Source organism: Salvelinus namaycush, unplaced genomic scaffold (genome assembly GCF_016432855.1).
Source record: "Salvelinus namaycush isolate Seneca unplaced genomic scaffold, SaNama_1.0 Scaffold286, whole genome shotgun sequence".
Classification (NCBI taxonomy): domain Eukaryota; kingdom Metazoa; phylum Chordata; class Actinopteri; order Salmoniformes; family Salmonidae; genus Salvelinus; species Salvelinus namaycush.
The window spans coordinates 125,636-151,622 of record NW_024059741.1 but is presented as its reverse complement, the minus strand read 5'-3'; the positions used below and the strand labels follow the sequence as shown (position 1 = coordinate 151,622).

General features: G+C 47.5%; 1 protein-coding gene across 1 annotated transcript in view; it reads left to right on the top strand.

Annotated features, from left to right (window-relative positions):
* Positions 1 to 1,234: 1,234 nt before the first annotated feature.
* LOC120039635 (FERM domain-containing protein 5) overlaps positions 1,235 to 25,987 on the top strand; it is a 139,178-nt gene continuing 114,425 nt past the window's right edge. Inside the window, exon 1 of the mRNA XM_038985049.1 lies at positions 1,235 to 1,336. Coding sequence (XP_038840977.1) covers positions 1,235 to 1,336 — 102 coding nt within the window. The remainder of the gene's footprint in view (positions 1,337 to 25,987) is intronic.

Genomic DNA, 25,987 nt, shown 5'->3' with positions numbered 1-25,987 from the left:
TTTCATTAATAATTGATAAGTGATATCATTGACAGCTTCCGATACTCACAGGGCTGTTGTGTAGCCTAATATATTCATCTCCTACAGCTACATGCATTCCACATGTGTTGATAGCCTATTCTGTGATCTGCGATCCCATCCACCCCTCTACTTATTATAAGCGCACACTGAGATAACGGTAAAGCAGGTAGGGCAGGTACATACCGTTATGTCAACCATTTCCAGCGGCTTCTCCTAGTGGTCTAGCTGCCCACCTGCTCAAGACTACCAAGAGCAGACTGCACTAGAAATTGAGCAGACTGAGGGAGCCAACAGCCTATTGCATAACCAGACAATCCTAATAGTAGGCCTAGTCTATGCAATAAATTATAGACACCCCGGATGAGATCAATTATAGGCATATTAGGCTATAATAAGTTACATTATCATTGTTTTCCCTTACCTCAGTGGTTACTGTTGGCAATTATGGACATTGCATATTCCCTAGGTTATTTCAAAGGTTGAATCTAGAAAAATATGACTATTGCATTCTCTGTATTATGAAACAGTCTACGATTAACACCTCCCGCTCGCCAACCTCCTTTCCAGCGGCTCTCCTCGAGCGCGTGATGCACTCATTTGCATACGGTGCGATTTGAAATACAATGTAAACAGCTCTTGAACTGAGCAAGTCATCTAATCAGGTCGAGCAGTCCTTGCTGGCTATTCGTATCCTTGGTGGTGTAGGCTAACTGGCATTATTTCAGCTGATGGGCATGGCCCTGCATTCTGATGGAAACGTGGGAGATTCGAAATTACTATTCGTCACATTGCTCCCGCGGAGAACCAACCTGTGGTTTACACACAGAAATGTAGCCAATTTCCTCGGCTTTGACTGTCGTTTGCGCGCAGACACGTCATTCAGAGACTAGTCCGTGGCCCGCCCAGCAGCATTTGACTGAAGAGAGCAATGAAGAGTGTGGGGGTATGATAACAGTTTAACTGGACCTCAGCAGCAGGCTAACATGTTATCACATTGAGTGATACAGTATACATTCGTTGGTTGCCCAGCCGTTGAGCATTCAGTGCGATATCACATCTGGGCTACCGGAAATACGATGCTCAACCACCGCTGTAGATTGACATTGCTGCTATCCAGGTGTTGGACCAAAGAGGAGGGACGTTGTTGATGTGACATTACATCTATGCTGTGTGCAGTTTTTTGTGGTCCCATTCACAGACACAGAGCAAGAAGATGCTGAGCCGTTTCATGAGTGGCAGCATCAGGAATCTGGAACGAGAATACAACTGTACGGTGAGGCTGCTGGATGACTCGGAGTACACCTGCACGATCCAGGTCAGTTCCTGTTTAGCAATCAGGGAACCTATTATATTGATGCTGTTGCTGTCACCGTTGGTTGCCCCAGTGTGGGTCATGTCTCTTTCGTATGAGTATCTGCTACCTGTGCGCATCACATGACAGCTTGATGAAAATAGAGAAAACCGTAATCTGCATTGCGTATTAAATGTGTAAAGATCTAATGTATCTCATCGGGTATTTGATGTCATTCTGCTGGCTGAATTTTGGAAGCGTGGCTTCGGTGCACTGCAACTGTCCTGAATCGTTCATCATGCAATATTGATCATCTATGGATCATCTATTGATCTATGACACTTTTCACATTTTCTATGTTTGTCTTGGTCTTAGACTGGCTTGGCCTAGGTAGAGAGTGATAATCAGCATCAATAACAGTTTGTGAGTGTGTCTCCTAACCCGGACGCTTAGAGATGTGACAGTTCTCCTCACCATCATATTAGTAATGACAATAGGTAGAGACCTTCACCAACATCTCTGGGATCTGACAACAAAGGAAAGCTACAGCCTACTTTCCAATGTGACTGAAACACTGAATTGAAAGGAAATGGTAGGATTTAACACCAACCATGTAAAGTCTGTAAACAAATGCTGATACCTTTTCAGAGAATCTACAGTATAAGAAGAGGTCAGCCATCTGCAATCAATCAACATGACCATTTTTTGCATTCTTTGTATCAGAACCTCTGACATTCTGAGTATTGTAATGACCCTGGCCTTCCTTTTGCTGATCCATGCCTGATCAGGTCCTTGCATCTGCTCTAAGAGAGAGACAAAGTATTGAAACACAAGACACATCTCCAGGACACACATTTTAAGGCTTGTCACAAGTCACAAGTCACATTTGAATCACTCTCAGACCGTTGTTGCTGATTTGCAATTCTCTCACAGAGAGAGGGAAGGGGAGGTAGATGGATAGATGGATAGCCAGCCAGCCAGCCAGCCAGCCAGCCAGCCAGCCAGACAGACAGACAGACAGACAGACAGACAGACAGACAGACAGACAGACAGACAGACAGACAGACAGACAGACAGACAGACAGACAGACACAGACAGACAGACAGACAGACAGACAGACTATTCAGAATGCATCTCTGGATCTGCTGCTCTCTATTGTTACAGGGTGGTTTGGAACAGGACATATTCAAACCCTTTATGATACTGATTACAGTTGAATGACCAAAGTGCCATCTAGTGGCCTCATGGGTGGAATGTTATTAATATTTTTCACAATTTCATGAATCAACATTGTTAAAAAAAATGCTGAAAATCCTGTTTTATATGTCAAACGGTTTTGTTATAGTTCTGCCTTCTGTGATGTATATAATGTGTAACATTGGGATGGAAACTCAAAATGATCTGAAATGGTACAGGTATCTTCTTTTTTGTAAGCCTATAACCATGTGTGTTTCAAAGTAGTTTTGTTTTAGATTACCAAGAAACACTGTGTGACCCTGATTTAGCCCACTGGAGTAATTAAATAAATGTTTTCAAAAAGGAGGGAACTCAAGATTTTGAGATGCACTGACTTTGTGGCAAGATGAGCATTTTAACTTCTGATGGTGTTTGGTCTTGCTCACCCTGAAGGAAACTGGAATCACTCCTAGCCAAGTCTTGAAGTGTACTGTATTTCCCCCAAAGCTCTTCTAGTCTTATGGCACAATGGTATTCCTTACTTTTACCCTCTTCAATTCACCTGGAATTCATACAAGTTTAAAAAAGAAACAAGTACATTTATTAATGACTTTAGACAGGAGCTTGAATTAAATATGTCTCTGTCTTTCATAGAACGTTATTGATCCAGATGAGCAGAGAAGTCCTCTCCTCCTCATCAGTATGGGTGACTGAGGCACTGGCACAGAGTCAGTGGTGGTGTCCCAAATGGCACCCTATGTAGTGCACTATATTGAACCAGGGTGCATAGGAGTCTGGTCAAAAGTAGGGTGTCATTTGGGACGTCCACAGTCTACAGGCCTCAGTCAAGATGCTGCATTCTGTGGTGCACTAATGAAATCACCACCGTTCCCTGGAAGTCTAATGCAGGACTTGGATGGAGTTCTGATTTTGTCTTGTAAATGCATTATTGAAATAGACTTCCGCTGCTTTCGTCTAAGTGGGCGTTGTTAAGTTATGTTGTTTACTGCCTGGCGTGTTGCCTGGTAATGTTGGGGTTTGTTAAACTTTTACTGCAGTGGGCTAAATCAGGTTCACACAGAGTGATTCTTGGTAAGTCTTAAACACATCTACTTTGAAACAAAAGTATACACTTCACACACATGGTTATGGGCTTAAAAAAACAAGTCACCTGTTGTCACGCCTTGACCTTAGAGAGCGTTTTTTGTTCTCTATTTGGTTAGGTCAGGGTGTGACTTGGGTGGGCAAATCTATGTGTTCTATTTCTTTGTTGGCCGGGTATGGTTCCCAATCAGAGGCAGCTGTCTATCGTTGTCTCTGATTGGGGCTCATACTTAGGCAGCCTGTTTTCCACCTGAGTTTGTGGGATCTTGTTTTTGCTTAGTTACTGTGTAGCCTGCAGAATGTTTCGTTCGTTTATCTTTTTTTTTTTTTTGGTGTTCATCAAAATAAAGTAAGATGTACGCTTACCACGCTGCGCCTTGGTCTGCTTCTTCCAACGACGGACGTAACAGAAGATCCCACCACAAACGGACCAAGCAGCGTGGCCAGGAGGAGCAGACATCCTGGACATGGGAGGAGATCCTGGACGGGAAGGGATCCTGGACATGGGAGGAGATCCTGGCTGAAAAGGATCGCCTTCCATGGGAGCAGATGGAGAAAGAAAGGGAGGAAAAACGACGACACCGGGGTTCGCAAGCACGAGAGGCAGCCACAAAAATGTTTTTCGGGGGCGCACACAGGGTGGTTAGCGGAGCCAGGTTTCAGACAAGAGCCAACTCCCCGCACTCACTTTAAGGAGCGGGTGACCGTTCAGGCACCATGTTTTGCGGAGATACGCAATGTGTCTCCAGTGCGCATCCACAGCCCGGTGCGTTCTGTACCAGCTCCTCGCACTTGCCGTGCGAAAGTGAGCATACAGCCAGGACGGGTTGTGCCGGCTCAGCGCTCCTGGTCTCCAGTGCGTCTCCTCGGTCCAGGATATCCTGCGCCGGCTCTACGCACTGTGTCGCCAGTGCGCCTTCACAGCCCAGTGCGTCCTGTGCCAGCGCCCCGCACTTGCCGGGCTAAAGTGAGCATCCAGCCAGGAAGCGTTGTGCCAGCTCTACGCTCCAGACCTCCAGTGCGCCTCCTCGGTCCAGGATATCCTGCGCCGACTACGCACTGTGTCGCCAGTGCGCCTTCACAGCCCAGTGCGTCCTGTGCCAGCACCCCGCACTTGCCGGGCTAAAGTGAGCATCTAGCCAGGACGCGTTGTGCCAGCTCTACGCTCCAGACCTCCAGTGCGCCTCCAAGGTCCAGTATATCCTGTGCCAGCTCCATGCACCCGGACTCCAGTGCGTGTCTCCAGCCTGGTACGTCCTGTGCCTGCCTCCAGCCTGGTACGTCCTGTGCCTGCTCCACGCACGAAGCGTCCAGTGATGATCCATGGCACGAAGCCTCCAGTGGTGATCAATGGCCCGAAGCCTCCAGTGATGATCCATGGCCCGAAGCCTCCAGTGATGATCCATGGCCCGAAGCCTCCAGTGATGATTCATGGCCCGGAGCCTGCAGTGATGATCCATGGCACGAAGCCTGCAGTGACGATCCGCTGTCCGGAGTCTCCAGCGACGGTCTGCGGTCCGGAGTCTCCAGCGACGGTCTGCGGTCCGGAGTCTCCAGCGGGGGTTCCGCGGTCCGGAGCCGCCTGCGAGGGTTCCCAGTCCGGAGCCTCCAGCGACGGTCCCCAGTTCGGAGCCTCCAGCGACGGTCCCCAGTCCGGAGCCTCCAGCGACGGTCCCCAGTCCGGAGCCTGCAGCGACGGTCCCCAGTCCGGAGCCTGCAGCGACGGTCCCCAGTCCGGAGCCTCCAGCGATGGTCCCCAGTCCGGAGCCTCCAGCGACGGTCCCCAGTCCGGAGCCTCCAGCGACGGTCCCCAGTCAGGAGCCTCCAGCGACGGCTCCCAGTCAGGAGCCTCCAGCAATGGCTCCCAGTCAGGAGCCTCCAGCGACGATCAGTGGTTCGGTTCCTCCAGCAGTGATCTACGGTCCGGAGTCTTCGACGACGATCTACGGTCCGGAGTCCGCGACAACGATCTACGGTCCGGAGTACCCGGCGACTATCCCCGCACCAGAGGCGGGGAGCCTCAAGCGGAGCGGGGTCTGCGTCCCGCACCGGAGCCTCCACCGAGATGAGATGCCCACCCGGACCCTACCCTATAGGTTCAGGTTTGCGGCCGTAGTCCGCACCTTTGGGGGGGGGGGGGGGGGTACTGTCACACCCTGACCTTAGAGAGCCTTTTTTATTCTCTATTTGGTTAGGTCAGGGTGTGACTTGGGTGGGAAAATCTATGTGTTCTATTTCTTTGTTGGCCCGGGTATGGTTCCCAATCAGAGGCAGCTGTCTATCGTTGTCTCTGATTGGGGCTCATACTTAGGCAGCCTGTTTTCCACCTGAGTTTGTGGGATCTTGTTTTTGCTTAGTTACTGTGTAGCCTGCAGAACGTTACGTTCGTTTATCTTTTTTTTTTTTTTTGGTGTTCATCAAAATAAAGTAAGATGTACGCTTACCACGCTGCACCTTGGTCTCCTTCTTCCAACGACGGACGTAACACCTGTACCATGTCAGATATAGAGTTGAAATGTATTACATTTTGAGTTTGCATCCCAATATTACACTTTATATACATTACAGAAGATTGAAATATAACAGTTTGACATAGAAACACTGGATTTCGTGTCAGGTTTTTTAAAATAATCTTTAATACTGATTAAATTAGGAAAAATATGAATAACATTTCATCCATGAGGCCAAAGAGGGTGCTGTTGGTCATTGACTGCAGGAAAGGGCTAGGCAGCTTTGTTTTTGGAGCCTACATTCAGATAGAAAAGCCTATTGTAGATGTCAAGTTCGCTTTTCTTTCTTCTCATGCCTATGCCATACAGTTTGATCATAATTATGTCCCTATTGTCAAATTACAAGCAGACCCTTGAAATTTAACAGAGATTATCTAAACAAAGATGATCTAAAATTATCGAAGCATTTTCTTCATTATTATACAATACTCGTCTTTTGATCATATTTGCACATTTAGTTGTTGAGTCTCACTTTAAACGAAGTACGACTTTAAGACTTTTAATAGTATGCATAAAGGCTTTGTAAGCACTGCAAAAATGCTTCACAAATAATCTATAAGCGTATATCATGCTCTATAAAGGGTGACATAACCATTCCCACTGTGGTGTCAATTGCCAAATGTGACACAACGCACTATGTATGTTTATCCACCATTTATAGAGTATGACATACACTTATAGATTCTTTGTGAAGCATTTATGTTGTGATTATGAAGTATGCTATGTAAAGCCTTTATAAATTGTACTTTTTTAAAGTTGGACTGTAATATGTGCATTTGTTACTGTACATAAACATGTTATTACCAAAAGGACTTCTTAAAACTGCATGTGGGTTAATCCCCAATCATTCCCAGTCAAAATAATCTCTCCTAGATGCAATACCAAATAAATCCTGAAACTGAAATTCCACCTAGAGTGAACATTACATCACAGGAGAGAGAGAGGGTTCCAAGTGGGATCATTTCACCCCATGATAATCCTGAGACTGGGATTGCTGTTCCCCTATTTATATGTATTTCTAACTGCTGGCTCAGGCTTAATAGAACCTAGAATAGCAGTAAAATGTGATTTAGACAGCCACAGCTCTGCTTATCAGTCCCTCTAGCTACAGGCCTACTCTACGCCACCAGGCCTGAGTTCAAAAAGTATTTGTCTTTCAAATACTTTCGCTGTGCTTAGTTGACTATGCCTGGTGCAGTAGAATTAATGGAATCGTACAGTGAAGGCAAACAGACTCAAGCAAACGCTCACAAATACTATTTGAACCAGTCCTGACGCCACAGAGCTGAATCTACACAACGCATGTCACTTTGATTCGAAGGCGCCCTGCAACAACATGGTTAATCCATAATGTAGAGGGATAGTGAGATAAATCCTCCAAGGCCTTGGTGCGTTCTCAGATTAGGATGATTTGCGGTCATGACAGTAATAACCATAATTCTAATGATGTCACTGGATACATTCCAAATGTCACCCTATTCCCTATTTAGTGCCCTACTTTTGATCAGGGCTCTATGGGGCTATGGTCAAAAGCAGTGCACTTCATAGGGAATAGGGTGCCATTTAGGATGCAGACACTGACTGCTTTAGCTTGTCCCTTTGATTGCTGCTCTTTCAGCAATGTTTAAAAAATCTCTGATGCCAAATTTCAGAATTTAAACATTTGCATCATTGTCACTGACAGCTTGAAATGGTGCTGTTTTTTACTACTACGACGTGGACAGACCGGTAGGATTGGCGAGCGTCTGCCAGCGAGACTACTTACCACCTCTGAACAGAGTGGCGGACGTAATTTGAAAACTAAGTGCAAAGCGATTCTACATGTAGAAACGGGCGAAAATGATGGTCATTATGGTCAGTCGCCAACGGTGGGTGGTCCCTATATCCCACCGCTCTGACAGCAAGCGAACGGTGGAGGAGCAGCCCTGTACTGTGCAGACCGACAATTGGTCTGGTGAGTTTTCTCCTTTACTTTTACTAACTACTCACCATGACAACTGATAAACCCAAGATGCATCTCTCTAATACTTGGTTAAGCTGCATGCATCTGAGCTGCTGTGCCCTAACCCATTCCTGGAGTCAGTGCTGTACAGCTGTTAAGATACGCTATACTCCATAGCAGTTTGGAAGAACAAAACAAACATCTCTGGTTGACTGCCAACTTCAGGCAGGCGGTGCATGAAACCTTACACCTCCATATTTAGCCAGCAGCACCAGAAGTGGACCTTTAACCACACCAGTCCCAGGTGACCTGTAGAGTGTCGGATAAGAAGCACAGAAATATTTTGATATGGTATTTACTTCCATGGTAAAATTGCTGTTACACACTAATAGCCTATGAATTGTTTGTTTGTTTGGGTCGTTAATTAGTTACTAGTTGTTTTGAATTATACTAAGTCATTACCAGACAATACACATTAATACCATGTCACGTCCTATTAAGTATCAGGAACATACCAGAGCATACATTACTGGTTATAAAGTAGAATGTTCTGCCTTACTGGAACATAAGCACAGTTCTGTTGCTTACAAACCTTGATAGATAAACACCTTTCTCTGTAGCTTAGTGAATATGAACCTAGTCGCTGTCAGACAGACATTCGAGCCACAGAGTGCCTGCCTGCAGAGCGGACTGACAGGCTGCTTCCGTCAGCAGTGAGGCAGTGATGACGTAGCTGTCTCTGACTGTCCGTTTAGGGATCAAGCGGCTCTACTGTTGCTGTGCCGACCCACGACAATAAATAATACAAATGTGTGCCAGGAGTGAATATTTCATGGAGCATTTCACCTCTACCTCAGACTGCTACGATTGCAGGCATCACAGCACACATCTTTTTGGGGCTGTTATACACAAACACACACAGACGCACACACAGACACGTGCGCATATGCGCACGCACACACCACGATAGCAACAGATATGTTGCTGCTAGTAGTGATATTTCATTTCGTTGTGGTGCAGCCAGGAAGCAAAAATATAATCGTTTAGCTCACTTTGCAACCGTTGCATGCTCCCTCTCTCCTCACCCAGTGATGATGTCACTGGGAAGCTCAGGACTCTGCAGCAGTGCCTGTAGGATCCACAGTCAGCACAGGAGCAATGAAGATTCCCGCTGTAGTCACTCTCAGTATAGAGTATATTCTCTCAGTGTACATTTTCATCCTATATGGAGCAGTATTAGGATGCCCCAATCTGTCCAGAGAAATTAAGAGATACAGATGGATTTATCATGAATTACTTTAAATTAACAACTTCCCTCAAGAAAGATTAGACAGAGAATAATGTAAACAAGATAAGTAAAATGTAATATCTTGGCATAGTATAATTAAGCAATAAGGCACGGGGGGGTGTGGTATATGTCCAATATACCACGGCTAAGGACTGTTCTTATGCACAACGCAATGTTGAGTGCTAGGGCACAGCCCTTAGCCGTGGTATATTGGCCATATATCACAAACCCCCGAGGTGCCTTATTGCTATTATAAACTGGTTACCAACGTAATTAGAGCAGTAAAAATACATGTTTTGTCATACCCGTGGTATACGGTCTGATATACCACAGCTTTCAGCCATTCAGGGCTCGAACCACCCAGTTTATAATAGTACTGTATCTTACTCCTACTCCTTTCCTTCTACCTAGTCTTTTCTGGACAATAACTCTTCCCATAGTGCTTTGTGGTTTGCTACCTCTTTGGGATTCATTACTTACCTAGCTACAGTCTGCAACTCTTGATCTGACATTTCTAATGCCTCTAAGCTTGTAATCTACCTGAGTGGCAGATCTTGTAACACAATCAAGTTCAACAGGGTTTAGTGAGTGACTGAGTGTGTCGGGAAATACAGAGGGAAAGAGAAAATAGAAAGACAAAACAATCCCAATAGTTTGAGGTGCATGGAAGTGTCCACTGAGTCCCTCAGACGAGTCTTTAGCCTAGGAGCTGTAACGTTTAGGTGGTGCATCATATTGTTAGGAATTTCATATTGTTTCCCAGGTATTTATTCCCAGGTAATGCCAAAGGGGCAGTGTTATATTTGTACCCATGTCACCCTAGAGATCTTTACTCTCCTTCTCCCAGCTCCAGTCTCCTTCCTGTTAGTTCCTAGCTGGTATCTGAACCTCTGAGCACAGAATCCATTCTTTGTTCCCCTCGCTCTCTCGCTCTCTCTCTCACCCCTTTCTCTCTTCCCCTTCTCTCTTTCTCTTTCTCTCTTTCTTTCTCTCTCCTCTCTCCCTTCAGCACTGCGGCTCTCTCTGTAGATTGATGAGACAGCAGCCCAGAGAGAACCTGACACCACTCTACAGTATAGCCTACAGTATATACATGACAGAGCAGTGAAGGCTCTGTACTGTACAGTATATACATGACACAGCAGTGAAGGCTCTGTACTGTACAGTATATACATGACACAGCAGTGAAGGCTCTGTACTGTACAGTATATACATGACACAGCAGTGAAGGCGCTGTACTGTACAGTATATACATGACACAGCAGTGAAGGCTCTGTACAGTATATACATGACACAGCAGTGAAGGCTCTGTACTGTACAGTATAAACATGACACAGCAGTGAAGGCTCTGTACTGTACAGTATATACATGACACAGCAGTGAAGGCTCTGTACTGTACAGTATATACATGACACAGCTGTGAAGGCTCTGTATTGTACAGTATATACATGACAGAGCAGTGAAGGCTCTGTACAGTATATACATGACACAGCAGTGAAGGCTCTGTACAGTATATACATGACACAGCAGTGAAGGCTCTGTACTGTACAGTATATACATGACAGAGCAGTGAAGGCTCTGTACAGTATATACATGACACAGCAGTGAAGGCTCTGTACAGTATATACATGACACAGCAGTGAAGGCTCTGTACTGTACAGTATATACATGACACAGCAGTGAAGGCTCTGTACTGTACAGTATATACATGACACAGCTGTGAAGGCTCTGTATTGTACAGTATATACATGACACAGCAGTGAAGGCTCTGTACTGTACAGTATATACATGACAGAGCAGTGAAGGCTCTGTACTGTACAGTATATACATGACACAGCAGTGAAGGCTCTGTATTGTGCAGTATATACATGACAGAGCAGTGAAGGCTCTGTACTGTACAGTATATACATGACACAGCAGTGAAGGCTCTGTATTGTGCAGTATATACATGACAGAGCAGTGAAGGCTCTGTACTGTACAGTATATACATGACACAGCAGTGAAGGCTCTGTACTGTACAGTATATACATGACACAGCAGTGAAGGCTCTGTACTGTACAGTATATACATGACAGAGCAGTGAAGGCTCTGTACTGTACAGTATATACATGACAGAGCAGTGAAGGCTCTGTACTGTACAGTATATACATGACACAGCAGTGAAGGCTCTGTACTGTACAGTATATACATGACACAGCAGTGAAGGCTCTGTATTGTGCAGTATATACATGACAGAGCAGTGAAGGCTCTGTACTGTACAGTATATACATGACACAGCAGTGAAGGCTCTGTATTGTGCAGTATATACATGACAGAGCAGTGAAGGCTCTGTACTGTACAGTATATACATGACACAGCAGTGAAGGCTCTGTACTGTACAGTATATACATGACACAGCAGTGAAGGCTCTGTACTGTACAGTATATACATGACACAGCAGTGAAGGCTCTGTATTGTGCAGTATATACATGACAGAGCAGTGAAGGCTCTGTACAGTATATACATGACACAGCAGTGAAGGCTCTGTACTGTACAGTATATACATGACACAGCAGTGAAGGCTCTGTACTGTACAGTATATACATGACAGAGCAGTGAAGGCTATGTACTGTACAGTATATACAGTTATTGGCCAGTTTATTAGGTACACCACCCCGTTCACGAAAATGGATCGTTCCTACAGAGAGTGAGTCACATGGCCTTGGCTTGCTATATAAAGCAGGCAGATAGGCATTGAGTCATTCAATTACTGTTTGATTGAAAGTTAGAATGGGCAAAACGAGTGACCTAAGTGACTTTTTGTGTGGTATGATCGTTGGTGCCAGGCGGGCCGGATCCAGTATCTCAGAAATGGCCGCCCTCCTGGGGCTTTTCACTCACAACAGTGTCTAGGGTTTGCCAAGAATGGTGGGACAAACAAAAAACATCCAGTCAGCGGCCGACATGTGGGAGAAAACAGCTCGTTGATGAGAGAGGTCGAAGGAGAATGGCAAGAATGGTGTAAGCTAACAGGCGGTACACAAACAGACAAATAACGGCGCAGTACAACAGTGGTGTGCAGAACGGCATCTCAAAACGCACAACTCGTCAATCCTTGTCATGGATGGTTATTGTAGCAGACGACCACACTGGGTTCCACTCCTAACAGGCAAAAACAAGAAGAAGCGGCTCCAGTGGGCACGCCATCACCAACACTGGACAATTGAGGAGTGGAAAAACATTGCCTGGTCCGACGAATCCCGGTTCCTGTTGTGTCATGCTGATGGCAGTCAGGATTTGGACCCATCCTGCCTGGTGTCAACAGTACAGGCTGCTGGCGATGGTGTACTGGTGTGGGGAATGTTTTCCTGGCACACGTTAGGTCCCTTGATACCAATTGAGCATCGATTGAACGCCACACCATATCTGAACATTGTTGCTGACATAACCCAGTAGGGCATCTTTGGGATGAGATGGAAAAGGCTGTTTCCCGACACACTCAGTCACTTACTAAACACAGATGTATAAATGCATGCATGAATGTACCGCCTTCTAATCTGCAGCCACTGCGTGATGCCATCGTGTCAGCATGGACCAACATCCCTGTGGAATGTTTCCAACACCTTTCGAAGTCCACTCCTGAAGAATTCAGACTGGGTGTCCGATCCGGTACTAGATGGTTGTACCTAATAAACTGTCACTGAGTGTACATGACACAGCAGAACATGCACTATATCACTGTATGACTAAAGCACCGGCAGTAGTGTAGCTGGTTTGCAGAAGAGGAAGCTGATTGTGTGTACATACTGTGCTGTATCTCTGTATAGATGTGTGTATATATCTAGTACGTCTCTGCAGGCCATTCCCTATGGGGTTCGCTTTTGCGACGAGCACATCCAGCGTGGACTGTCTCTGTGCTGTGTGCTGCTATGGGTGCAGTAGTGCCTGTCTCTCCTCTCCTCAGACCACTGTGGAGCAGTGACCCAGAAGACCTGGCCTCCCGCTATGATTGCTGTGTCTCAGGCCTGGCCAGGACCAAACAGATGGCCTGTGTTTGTCCCTGTACTGTTCCTAGCCATCCTCATCACTGACACTTGCCCATTGTACTAATCCATCACTAACACTGTGTGCCATAGAGGCCTAATGAGCTGGCTCAGAGTAGAGTACACACACTCAAGCACAGATTCACGCACACACACACAGATGCATAAATGCCTGCACACGCAAGCGCACATGCACGCAAGCACACACACACACCACACACACATACACACCGCACACAGGTGGTCGAGTCGTGCCAAGCCAAAAAGTTCACACGTGAACCAAAGCAAACTGAACTGAGCAGTAGTAATGAATCTGGCTGAGGAGTGCATGCTGAGTTGAGCAGAGGTCTATCAGTGTAATCAAAACAGTTTAATGATCCAATATCCCAGCTTTTATGCACCGCCTCGTGTGTATCCTGCTCCCTGCACATTACATTTACCCGTTTAAATGTTTTTGCTGAAAAGTAATTCTCAGCCTTTGTCATACTGGGAATCAAGCAGGAGATTATGAAGTCTGTTTCGTCTCCTGGATTACAGAACCAATGCATGTCTGTCTGCGAAACTGGGAAACTGAGAAATGAATGTGGCCGAATGTTGTTATGAATTTCTTCTAGATGTCTCTCTCTCTCTCTCTGTCTCTCTCCCTCCTTCAGACATTATCACTTTCATCTGTCCCTTCTCGTCTTCATTTGGCAATGAGCAATAGCTAGGCAGCTCTTCATTGATTTGTCTGGACAGTTCAGATCATCTACCTAGACAGATGTTGGGTCTTCATTTGAGCCAGTTTGCTACAGCCGGAAAATAATCCTGCAGCAACAGGAAATGTGAATTATTATGTGGATTAGAATTAATGGAGATTTTTTGTAGGGGTTGATACATTTTTCGTTAAGTCTGACATTTTAAGTGGAAATTACAAACTTTAGATTCCATTTTTAACCTCGAATACACTACAAGTTCGCATTTCCTGCTGTTCCTAAGTCGGTTATTTTGTCAGAATTTCCCATATTCCAAAGAGATGACTGCCTGAGTCATAGTTTTTTGTATGAAGGAAGAGCAACCACTGACTGTAAACCTACACCATGTGATCATGGCATTGAAGAGACAGATCAAACCAGACAGAATTCCACAAGTGTTAATCCACCGTGTGTAGCAGTGCACCTCTAGAGAATACATCAGTACAGCCTCTTAAAATGGGTTTATAGCTGGAGGAGAAGATGCTTTAGTTGTGCAGGCTAGCTGCTTGTCTATGCATTGGGGAACCTAAACAAGTTTCCTGAATATGATAGAGGCACCATATTCCCTATATAGTGTATACCTTTTGACCAGAACCCTATGGTAGTGCACTATAAAGGGAATAGGGTGCCATTTGGGGCGCAGACCAGAGCCTGTGTGTCACGCCCTGGCCTTAGTTATCTTTGTTTTCTTTATTATTTTAGTTAGGTCAGGGTGTGACATGGGGAATGTATGTGTTTTTGTAGTGTCTAGGGGTGTTGTATGTGTATGGGGCAGTGTCTAGTGTAGTTGTCTAGGTAAGTCTATGGTTGCCTGAAGGGTTCTCAATCAGAGACAGCTGTCATTCATTGTCTCTGATTGGGAGCCATATTTAAGGCAGCCATAGGCATTAGGTTAATGTGGGTAATTGTCTATGTTGTACGTTTGATGCTTGTGTATGCACTTACGTCATTAGCTTCACGGTTGTTTGTTGTTTTGTTTAGTTTGTAAGTGTTTAGTTCGTGGTTCATCTTCGTCTAATAAAAGAAGATGTATTTTTCTCACGCTGTGCCTTGGTCCACTCTCTCACCTCAAGACGACCGTGACAGAATTACCCACCAGAATCGGACCAAGCAGCGAGAATCAAGGCAGCAACAGCGAACACAGGACTATAGGAATTGGGAGGAAATTCTGGACCGCGAAGTACCAGGAGAATATAACCGCCCCAAAGCTGAGCTGGAGGCAGCGAAAGCAGAGAGGCGGCGTTTTGAGGAGCTAGCACGGAAGCAGGAGAAGGATCTGGGCTATAATACCTGGGAGGAGATCGACAGATGGGCGATCGACCCAAGGAGAGTACCGGAGCCCGCCTGGGATTCGATGGAGCAATGTGCGGAGGGATACCGGCGAATGGAGGCAGCACGACGACGCGGTAGGGAGCCTGTGAGTCAAGCCCAAAAATTTCTTGGGGGGGGGGGGGGGGGGGGGGGCTAAAGGGTAGTGTGGCGAAGTCAGGTAGGAGACCTGCGCCAACTTCCCGATCTTACCGTGGAGAGCGAGAGTACGGGCAGACACCGTGTTACGCAGTAGAGCGCATGGTGTCTCCTGTACGTGTGCATAGCCCGGTGCGGTACATACCAGCTCCTCGTATCTGCCGGGCTAGATTGAGTATTGAGCCGGATGTCATGAAGCCGGCCCAACGCATCTGGCCACCAGTGCCTCTCCTCGGGCCGGCATACATGGCACCAGCCTTACGCATGGTGTCCCCGGTTCGCCTACATAGCCCAGTGCGGGTTATTCCACCTCCCCGCACTGGTCGGGCTACGGGGAGCATACAACCAGGTAAGGTTGGGCAGGCTCAGTGCTCAAGGGAGCCAGTACGCCTGCACGGTCCGGTATTTCCGGCGCCACCTCCCCGCCCCAGCCCAGTACCACCAGTGCCTACACCACGCACCAGGCTTCCTGTGCGTCTCCAGAGCCCTGTTCCTCCTCCACGCACTAGCCCTGTGGTGCGTGTCTCCAGCCCATTACCACCAGTACCGGCACCATGCACCAAGCCTCTTGTGCGTCTCCAGAGCCCTGTTCCTCCTCCACGCACTAGCCCTATGGTGCGTGTCTCCAGCCCATTACCACCAGTGCCTACACCACGCACCAAGCCTCCTGTGCGCCTCCAGAGTCCTGTGCGTCCTGTTGCTGCTCCCCGCACTAGCCTGAAGGTGCGTGTCCTTAGCCCGGTACCTCCAGTTCCGGCACCAGGCCTACAGTGCGTCTCAGCCGGCCAGAGTCTGCCGTCTGCCCAGCGGCGCCTGTACTGCCCGTCTGCCCAGCGGCGCCTGAACTGCCCATCTGCCCAACGCCGTCTGAACTGCCCGTCTGCCCAAGCGCCGCATGAACTGCCCGTCTGTACTGAGCCTTCAAAGCCGCCCGTCTGTACTGAGCCTTCAAAGCCGCCCGTCTGTACTGAGCCTGCAAAGCCGCCCGTCTGCCATGAGCCTTCAGAGCCGTCCGCCAGACAGGAGCCGCCAGAGCCTTCCGCCAGACAGGAGCCGCCAGAGCCTTCCGCCAGACAGGAGCAGCCAGAGCCTTCCGCCAGACAGGAGCAGCCAGAGCCTTCCGCCAGACAGGAGCAGCCAGAGCCTTCCGCCAGACAGGAGCAGCCAGAGCCTTCCGCCAGCCATGACCAGCCAGAGCCGTCAGCCAGCCATGACCAGCCAGAGCCTTCCGCCAGCCATGACCAGCCAGAGCCGTCAGCCAGCCATGACCAGCCAGAGCCGTCAGCCAGCCATGACCAGCCAGAGCCGTCAGCCAGCCATGACCAGCCAGAGCCGTCAGCCAGCCATGACCAGCCAGAGCCGTCATCCCGTGTGGCTCAGTTGGTAGAGCATGGCGCTTGCAACGCCAGGGTTGTGGGTTCAATTCCCACGGGGGGACCAGGATGAATATGTATGAACTTTCCAATTTGTAAGTCGCTCTGGATAAGAGCGTCTGCTAAATGACTTAAATGTAAATGTAAATGTCATCCAGCCATGACCAGCCAGAGCCGTCATCCAGCCAGGATCCGCCAGAGCCGTCATCCAGCCAGGATCCGCCAGAGCCGTCATCCAGCCAGGATCCGCCAGAGCCGTCATCCAGCCAGGATCCGCCAGAGCCGTCATCCAGCCAGGATCCGCCAGAGCCGTCATCCAGCCAGGATCCGCCAGAGCCGTCATCCAGCCAGGTTCCGCCAGAGCCAGCCAGCCAGGATCCGCCAGCCAGCCAGGATCCGCCAGCCAGCCAGGATCCGCCAGCCAGCCAGGATCCGCCAGAGCCAGCCAGCCAGGATCCGCCATCCAGTCCGGTGCTGCCCCTCAGTCCGGAGCTGCCCCTCAGTCTGGAGCTGCCCCTCAGTCCGGAGCTGCCCCTCAGTCCGGTGCTGCCCCTTAATCCAGTGGGGTTAATTTGGAGGGTGGCCATTTGGAGGAGGCTACCAAAGCGGGTATTGACAATGGTGGAGTGGGGGCCACGTCCCGCACCCGAGCCGCCGCCATGATGGGGCCCACCCCGGACCCTCCCCTTTCTGTGTCAGGTTTTGCGGCCGGAGTCCGCATCTTTGGGGGGGGGGGGGGGGGGTACTGTCACGCCCTGGCCTTAGTTATCTTTGTTTTCTTTATTATTTTAGTTAGGTCAGGGTGTGACATGGGGAATGTATGTGTTTTTGTAGTGTCTAGGGGTGTTGTATGTGTATGGGGCAGTGTCTAGTGTAGTTGTCTAGGTAAGTCTATGGTTGCCTGAAGGGTTCTCAGAGACAGCTGTCATTCATTGTCTCTGATTGGGAGCCATATTTAAGGCAGCCATAGGCATTAGGTTAATGTGGGTAATTGTCTATGTTGTACGTTTGATGCTTGTGTATGCACTTACGTCATTAGCTTCACGGTTGTTTTGTTTAGTTTGTAAGTGTTTAGTTCGTGGTTCATCTTCGTCTAATAAAAGAAGATGTATTTTTCTCACGCTGCGCCTTGGTCCACTCTCTCACCTCAAGACGACCGTGACACTGTGAGCGAAGTTGAGCGTTTGGAAATCCCCCTCATTGCTCATGGATCGTCCAGGGCTCATCGTCCTTTCCAACAGCTCAGCTAAAAACGCTCTGCACTCAAAGGAAAAAAACTGCCGCTCCAAATTCGCTCCATTCATTAAAATCACAATTTAACCAACACCTATCTATTTTTGTAACTATCTGGACCTACCAATTGGTTTTGAAGTATTGATACCAAACCATATGGATTTAAATGAAAAGTATGAAAAGGTGAATGTAAGAAGCGCTCATAATTTCAAATAGGCTACATGTCATATTAAATAGCATATAAACACTCTAAATAGGTCAGGAGCCAGACAGGGAGCCAAAGAAGTAATGAAAATGAATTATTTAGGCTATAGTATTTCTATTATTTTAAGGCTATAGCCTACAAAGAAATACATTGTGAAACATTTACGACTGCAACACAATAGGCTGGTAGGGACATAAAGACCTCAGCATTTAAACAACATTTTGTGGTATTAAATCAGTATAGTCTATAAATTGTGCATATAGGCTATGACTTACTTAGAATTATATACAAATTAAATGAAATATGACTTATTAGTGCCTTTTGAATTCATTTTTAGAATTCATTTTTCAGAAACACGAGTTTGGCCAGTCTGCCTTCAGGCTCACGCGATGGTGCCTGGGGAGCAGGCCAGCATCGCAGAATATCCTCTCCACACTTGCAGAGCCACTGGAGATGCTAAACACCTTTTGGCCACTGATGCCAGGCTGGGCAGAGATGCAGAGTTGTTTTTTTAAATTATTCTATAGGTAGGCCTAAAGGTTTTTAGGCAAAATAACCCAATCAAAACGGAAAGCTCCTTGAACGTGGGAATATGCCAGGTCTATTGGGCCAAATTCAATTATGGCCTATTCTATAGATTATAGAACAAAAATGAATGAAACGTTTAAGAGATCAGATTTTTTGTTTATAAATACTTTGCCACAATGACACACGTAGTTATCTATCCACCTCGTTGCTTTCTTTTAGCATGTGCAATGTAGTAAGTAAAGTACACCATCATGCTTTTCAGATTCCACAATGATTCTTTAGTTATGGACACTACTATGGACACTTTCTTGCTCTTGGTCCTCATCTTTGTAAGTCACCTTGATTCAGTTTCTTTATGAAAATATTTAGCGAACTCCATGACAGTAGCTAAATCAAGGAGCTATAGCAGCACACAAGTACACTACAAATGCATGCTGGGCCGGGCATGCCCTGAGGTCAAAGTGAGCGCTACTAGAGAAAAATTGGAGCATTTGGGAATCTCGCTCCATGCTCCAGTCAAATTGGGCACGCTCCGCTCCAGCTCCGCTCCTCGCTCCAGCTCCGCTCCTCGCTCCAGCTCCGCTCCTCGCACCAGCTCCGCTCCTCGCACCAGCTCCGCTCCTCGCACCAGCTCCGCTCCTCTCACCAGCTCCGCTCCTCGCACCAGCTCCGCTCCTCGCTCCAGCTCCGCTCCTCGCACCAGCTCCGCTCCTCGCTCCAGCTCCGCTCCTCGCACCAGCTCCGCTCCTCGCACCAGCTCCGCTCCTCTCACCAGCTCCGCTCCTCGCACCAGCTCCGCTCCTCGCACCAGCTCCGCTCCTCGCACCAGCTCCGCTCCTCGCACCAGCTCCGCTCCTCTCACCAGCTCCGCTCCTCGCACCAGCTCCGCTCCTCGCTCCAGCTCCGCTCCTCGCACCAGCTCCGCTCCTCGCACCAGCTCCGCTCCTCGCACCAGCTCCGCTCCTCTCACCAGCTCCGCTCCTCGCACCAGCTCCGCTCCTCGCACCAGCTCCGCTCCTCTCACCAGCTCCGCTCCTCGCACCAGCTCCGCTCCTCGCTCCAGCTCCGCTCCTCGCACCAGCTCCGCTCCTCGCACCAGCTCCGCTCCTCGCACCAGCTCCGCTCCTCGCTCCAGCTCCGCTCCTCGCTCCAGCTCCGCTCCTCGCTCCAGCTCCGCTCCTCGCACCAGCTCCGCTCCTCTCACCAGCTCCGCTCCTCGCACCAGCTCCGCTCCTCGCACCAGCTCCGCTCCTCGCACCAGCTCCGCTCCTCGCTCCAGCTCCGCTCCTCGCACCAGCTCCGCTCCTCGCACCAGCTCCGCTCCTCGCACCAGCTCCGCTCCTCGCACCAGCTCCGCTCCTCGCACCAGCTCCGCTCCTCTCAACAGCTCCGCTCCACTCACTACTCTGGCTCAGACATGGAGTATGCTATCGTTCCTTTCTTCTTTCATGATGAACTTGAAAGGAGTGACAACGCTTATTTAAGAGTGCTGCAGTTCTCCTGCTGTAGAGGTCATCTTTGAAATGGGAGGCTGATTCTGTTCAGACAGATGATTGTGTCAAAAGCAGTGAACTTGAACATTGTTTTGTTGCAGTTTGCTGAGGACTTTTTGTTTAATTCATGGAATCCCATTAAGTCTTCTCTTCCTTTTGATATTCAATCTGCATATTAATGATGTTTTCACTGAGGTGCTCGTACTTGTTATGGTGCGTACTTGTGTGTGTGCAGCACAGTACCTGTATATACACTGCTCAAAAAAATAAAGGGAACACTTAAACAACACAATGTAACTCCAAGTCAATCACACTTCTGTGAAATCAAACTGTCCACTTAGGAAGCAACACTGATTGACAATAAATTTCACATGCTGTTGTGCAAATGGAATAGACAAAAGGTGGAAATTATAGGCAATTAGTAAGACACCCCCAATAAAGGAATGGTTCTGCAGGTGGTGACCACAGACCACTTCTCAGTTCCTATGCTTCCTGGCTGATGTTTTGGTCACTTTTGAATGCTGGCGGTGCTTTCACTCTAGTGGTAGCATGAGACGGAGTCTACAACCCACACAAGTGGCTCAGGTAGTGCAGTTCATCCAGGATGGCACATCAATGCGAGCTGTGGCAAAAAGGTTTGCTGTGTCTGTCAGCGTAGTGTCCAGAGCATGGAGGCGCTACCAGGAGACAGGCCAGTACATCAGGAGACGTGGAGGAGGCCGTAGGAGGTCAACAACCCAGCAGCAGGACCGCTACCTCCGCCTTTGTGCAAGGAGGTGCACTGCCAGAGCCCTGCAAAATGACCTCCAGCAGGCCACAAATGTGCATGTGTCAGCATATGGTCTCACAAGGGGTCTGAGGATCTCATCTCGGTACCTAATGGCAGTCAGGCTACCTCTGGCGAGCACATGGAGGGCTGTGCGGCCCCACAAAGAAATGCCACCCCACACCATGACTGACCCACCGCCAAACCGGTCATGCTGGAGGATGTTGCAGGCAGCAGAACGTTCTCCACGGCGTCTCCAGACTCTGTCACGTCTGTCACATGTGCTCATGTGCTCAGTGTGAACCTGCTTTCATCTGTGAAGAGCACAGGGCGCCAGTGGCGAATTTGCCAATCTTGGTGTTCTCTGGCAAATGCCAAACGTCCTGTACGGTGTTGGGCTGTAAGCACAACCCCCACCTGTGGACGTCGGGCCCTCATACCACCCTCATGGAGTCTGTTTCCGACCGTTTGAGCAGACACATGCACATTTGTGGCCTGCTGGAGGTCATTTTGCAGGGCTCTGGCAGTGCACCTCCTTGCACAAAGGCGGAGGTAGCGGTCCTGCTGCTGGGTTGTTGCCCTCCTACGGCCTCCTCCACGTCTCCTGATGTACTGGCCTGTCTCCTGGTAGCGCCTCCATGCTCTGGACACTACGCTGACAGACACAGCAAACCTTCTTGCCACAGCTCGCATTGATGTGCCATCCTGGATGAGCTGCACTACCTGAGCCACTTGTGTGGGTTGTAGACTCCGTCTCATGCTACCACTAGAGTGAGAGCACCGCCAGCATTCAAAAGTGACCAAAACATCAGCCAGGAAGCATAGGAACTGAGAAGTGGTCTGTGGTCACCACCTGCAGAACCATTCCTTTATTGGGGGTGTCTTACTAATTGCCTATAATTTCCACCTTTTGTCTATTCCATTTGCACAACAGCATGTGAAATTTATTGTCAATCAGTGTTGCTTCCTAAGTGGACAGTTTGATTTCACAGAAGTGTGATTGACTTGGAGTTACATTGTGTTGTTTAAGTGTTCCCTTTATTTTTTTGAGCAGTGTATATACAGGTACTGTGCTGCACACACACAAGTACGCACCATAACAAGTACGAGCACCTCAGTGAAAACATCATTAATATGCAGATTGAATATCAAAAGGAAGAGAAGACTTAATGGGATTCCATGAATTAAACAAAAAGTCCTCAGCAAACTGCAACAAAACAATGTTCAAGTTCACTGCTTTTGACACAATCATCTGTCTGAACAGAATCACCCTCCCATTTCAAAGATGACCTCTACAGCAGGAGAACTGCAGCACTCTTAAATAAGCGTTGTCACTCCTTTCAAGTTCATCATGAAAGAAGAAAGGAACGATAGCATACTCCATGTCTGAGCTTTATTGGGGGTGTCTTGCTAATTGCCTATAATTTCCACCTTTTGTCTATTCCATTTGCACAACAGCATGTGAAATGTATTGTCAATCAGTGTTACTTCCTAAGTGGACAGTTTGATTTCACAGAAGTGTGATTGACTTGGAGTTACATTGTGTTGTTTAAGTGTTCCCTTTATTTTTTTGAGCAGTGTATATATGTGTGTGTGTGTGTGTGTGTGTGTGTGTGTGTGTGTGTGTGTGTGTGTGTGTGTGTGTGTCTGTGTGTGTGTGTGTGTGTATCTGTGTGTTTCTCTGGATGTTTGTGTGTGTGTGTCCAAGGGTGTTTGCGTGTGTTCAGTCACTCTGAATGATAATAAATATATAATAATAGATTCCATTTAGAAAACACTTTTATCCAAAGTGACTTAGTCATGCGTGCATACATTTTAAATATGGGTGGTCCCAGGAATCAAACCCACTACCATGGCGTTACAAGCGTCATGCTCCACCAACTGAGCTACAAAGGAATGATGTGTTTTGTCCTGTAGAGGTGCACGCTCTGCACATTAGCTCTGCACATTAGCTCTGCACATTACTGACAACACTATCATCTCATCCTCTCAGTGGGCTTGGTGCTATAGGAAGTTGAACACAGCATAAGGAGGGAGAGAGAGAGGACAAATACAGATTGAGGGATGGAGAGGAGACTATAATAGAGAGAGAGGGGGATAGAATGAAAGAGAGGGAAAGATGAAATTTTACACCAAGATGGCCTGTACATGTTAGCTGTACTAAATGCCAATGTTGACTGGCACTGGCCCCTTCCTCTTGGCATCCCTGCATAGGATGCATGTCTGTGTCCTGCAGTCACTGTGGAAGGCTGGCCAGGTTAGTCTGGTGTGAATCCCAAATAGCACTCTATTCCCTATGGGCCCAGGTCAAAACATAGGGAATAGAGAGGTATTTGGGATGCAGCCCAGGACTCTGGAGGATACCCAACAACCCAATATCCCACGGGTCTCTCCTCTGACTGTCCTCTCCATAGCCTATCAGGGCTTACGGCCTAAGCCACTGGTGGAGGAGGTGAAAAACACATAGGCTGCATGTAGACTAAGGCATGGGGGATAGTGCGGCATGATAGAGGCCAGGGGTACTCAAGTACTATTTGAGAAGGTCCGGTCACACACATTTCCTAGGTGGCAAAGGTCCAGATGGATAATGTCATTTATCAGCGTAGTAACAAACCCCCACCTCACAACCCATGCGACCTGAAACTGTTCACACCCCTCTTGTTGGCGGATAGACAATTTGCAGTTTTAAAGCAAATTTCCTGCAATTCTATGCATTCTTCCATGTCTTGTGTGTTTATGGTACCAAGGGTCGAAGCCCGACGAGTAAAAAATAAGTATAATTATCATATATTTTTTGGGGGGGGACCTACGGTCCATATTGACCCCGTTCTGGGTCCGGATCCAGTCCGCGATCCGACAGTTGAGTATGTAGGATATAGGCTAATGTACTGAGGGTGTTTCCACACAATCACGCTAATTACATGTGTTACAGCCTCTGCTATTGATGATGGGAGATAGTGTTACTATAAGCACGGACGTGTGATATAGTTATGTTAATGTTATGGGAAATAAGGGAACAACATTCTCCTTTTCCTCACCAATTAATGTTGTGTGCGTAAGCGCGTATCTGTGTGTGTGTTTGTGTTGATATTGTTGTTGTCCTCTCTTGTCTGTAGTCTCTTGGGGATCTTGTGCCTGCCTGACTGGCTGCCTGGCTGAGATTCAGACACTCTGCTAGAGCCAACATCTGCTCAGCAGCCAATAGCATAGCCTCCCTGCCTGACAAATACCCTCAGCAATATATACAGTTCAATTAGTATTTGGTAGCATTGCCTTTAAATTGTTTAACTTGGGTCAAATGTTTCGGGTAGCCTTCCACAAGCTTCCCACAATAAGTTGGGTGAATTTTGGCCCATTCATCCTGACAGAGCTGGTGTAACTGATTCAGGTTTGTAGGCCTCCTTGCTTGCACACACGTTTTCAGTTCTGCCCACAAATTTACTATAGGATTGAGGTCAGGGCTTTGTGATGGCCACTCCAATACCTTGGCTTTGTTGTCCTTAAGCCATTTTGCCACAACTTTGGAAGTATGCTTGGGGTCATTGTCCATTTGGAAGACCCATTTGCGACCAAGCTTTAACTTCCTGACTGATGTCTTGAGATGTTGCTTCAATATATCCACATAATTTTCCGTCCTCATGATGCCATCTATTTTGTGAAGTGCACCAGTCCCTCCTGCAGCAAAGCACCCCCACAACATGATACTGCCACCCCCGTGCTTCACGATTGGGATGGTGTTCTTCGGCTTGCAAGCTTTCCCCTTTTTCCTCCAAACATAACAATGGTTATGGCCAAACAGTTCTATTTTTGTTTCATCAGACCAGAGGACATTTCTTCAAAAAGTACGATCTTTGTCCCCATGTGCAGTTGCAAACTGTAGTCTGGCTTTTTTATGGCGGTTTTGGAGCAGTGGCTTCTTCCTTGCTGAGCGGCCTTTCAGGTTATGTCGATATAGGACTAGTTTTACTGTGGATACTTTCGTACCTGTTTCCTCCAGCATCTTCACAAGGTCCTTTGCTGTTGTTCTGGGATTGATTTGCACTTTTCGCACCAAAGTACGTTCATCTCTAGGAGACAGAAGGCGTCTCCTTCCTGAGTGGTATGACGGCTGCATGGTCCCATGGTGTTTATACTTGTGTCCTATTGTTTGTACAGATGAACGTGGTACCTTCAGGCATTTGGAAATTGCTCCCAAGGATGAACCAGACCTGTGGAGGTCTTCAATTTGTTTTCTGAGGTCTTGGCTGATTCTTTTTCATTTTCCCATGATGTCAAGCAAAGAGGCACTGAGTTTGAAAGTAGGCCTTGAAATACATCCACAGGTACACCTCCAATTGACTCAAATGATCAATTAGCCTATCAGAAGCTTCTAAAGCCATGACATCATTTTTGGGAATTTTCCAAGCTGTTTAAAGGCACAGTCAACTTAGTGTATGTAAACTTCTGACCCACTGGAATTGTGATACAGTGAATTATAGGTGAAATAATCTGTCTGTAAACAATTGTTGGAAAAATTACTTGTGTCATGCACAAAGTAGATGTCCTAACTGACTTGTCAAAACTGTAGTTTGTTAACAAGAAATTTGTGGAGTGGTTGAAAAACGAGTTTTAATGACTCCAACCTAAGTGTATGTAAACTTCCGACTTCAACTGTATATATATATGTGCTTGTTGTTTATTATCTCATATTCAGCTATTATTCTCTCTCATAAATGTCCTCCCAGAATGTTGATGTTTGGTTACTACTAGTTTGACTTTTGTTACAAAGCCTACTACTGTTATATTCCCCTCAAGGAATAACTGAATGTTGTGAAATCTTGACGTAAATGCTAT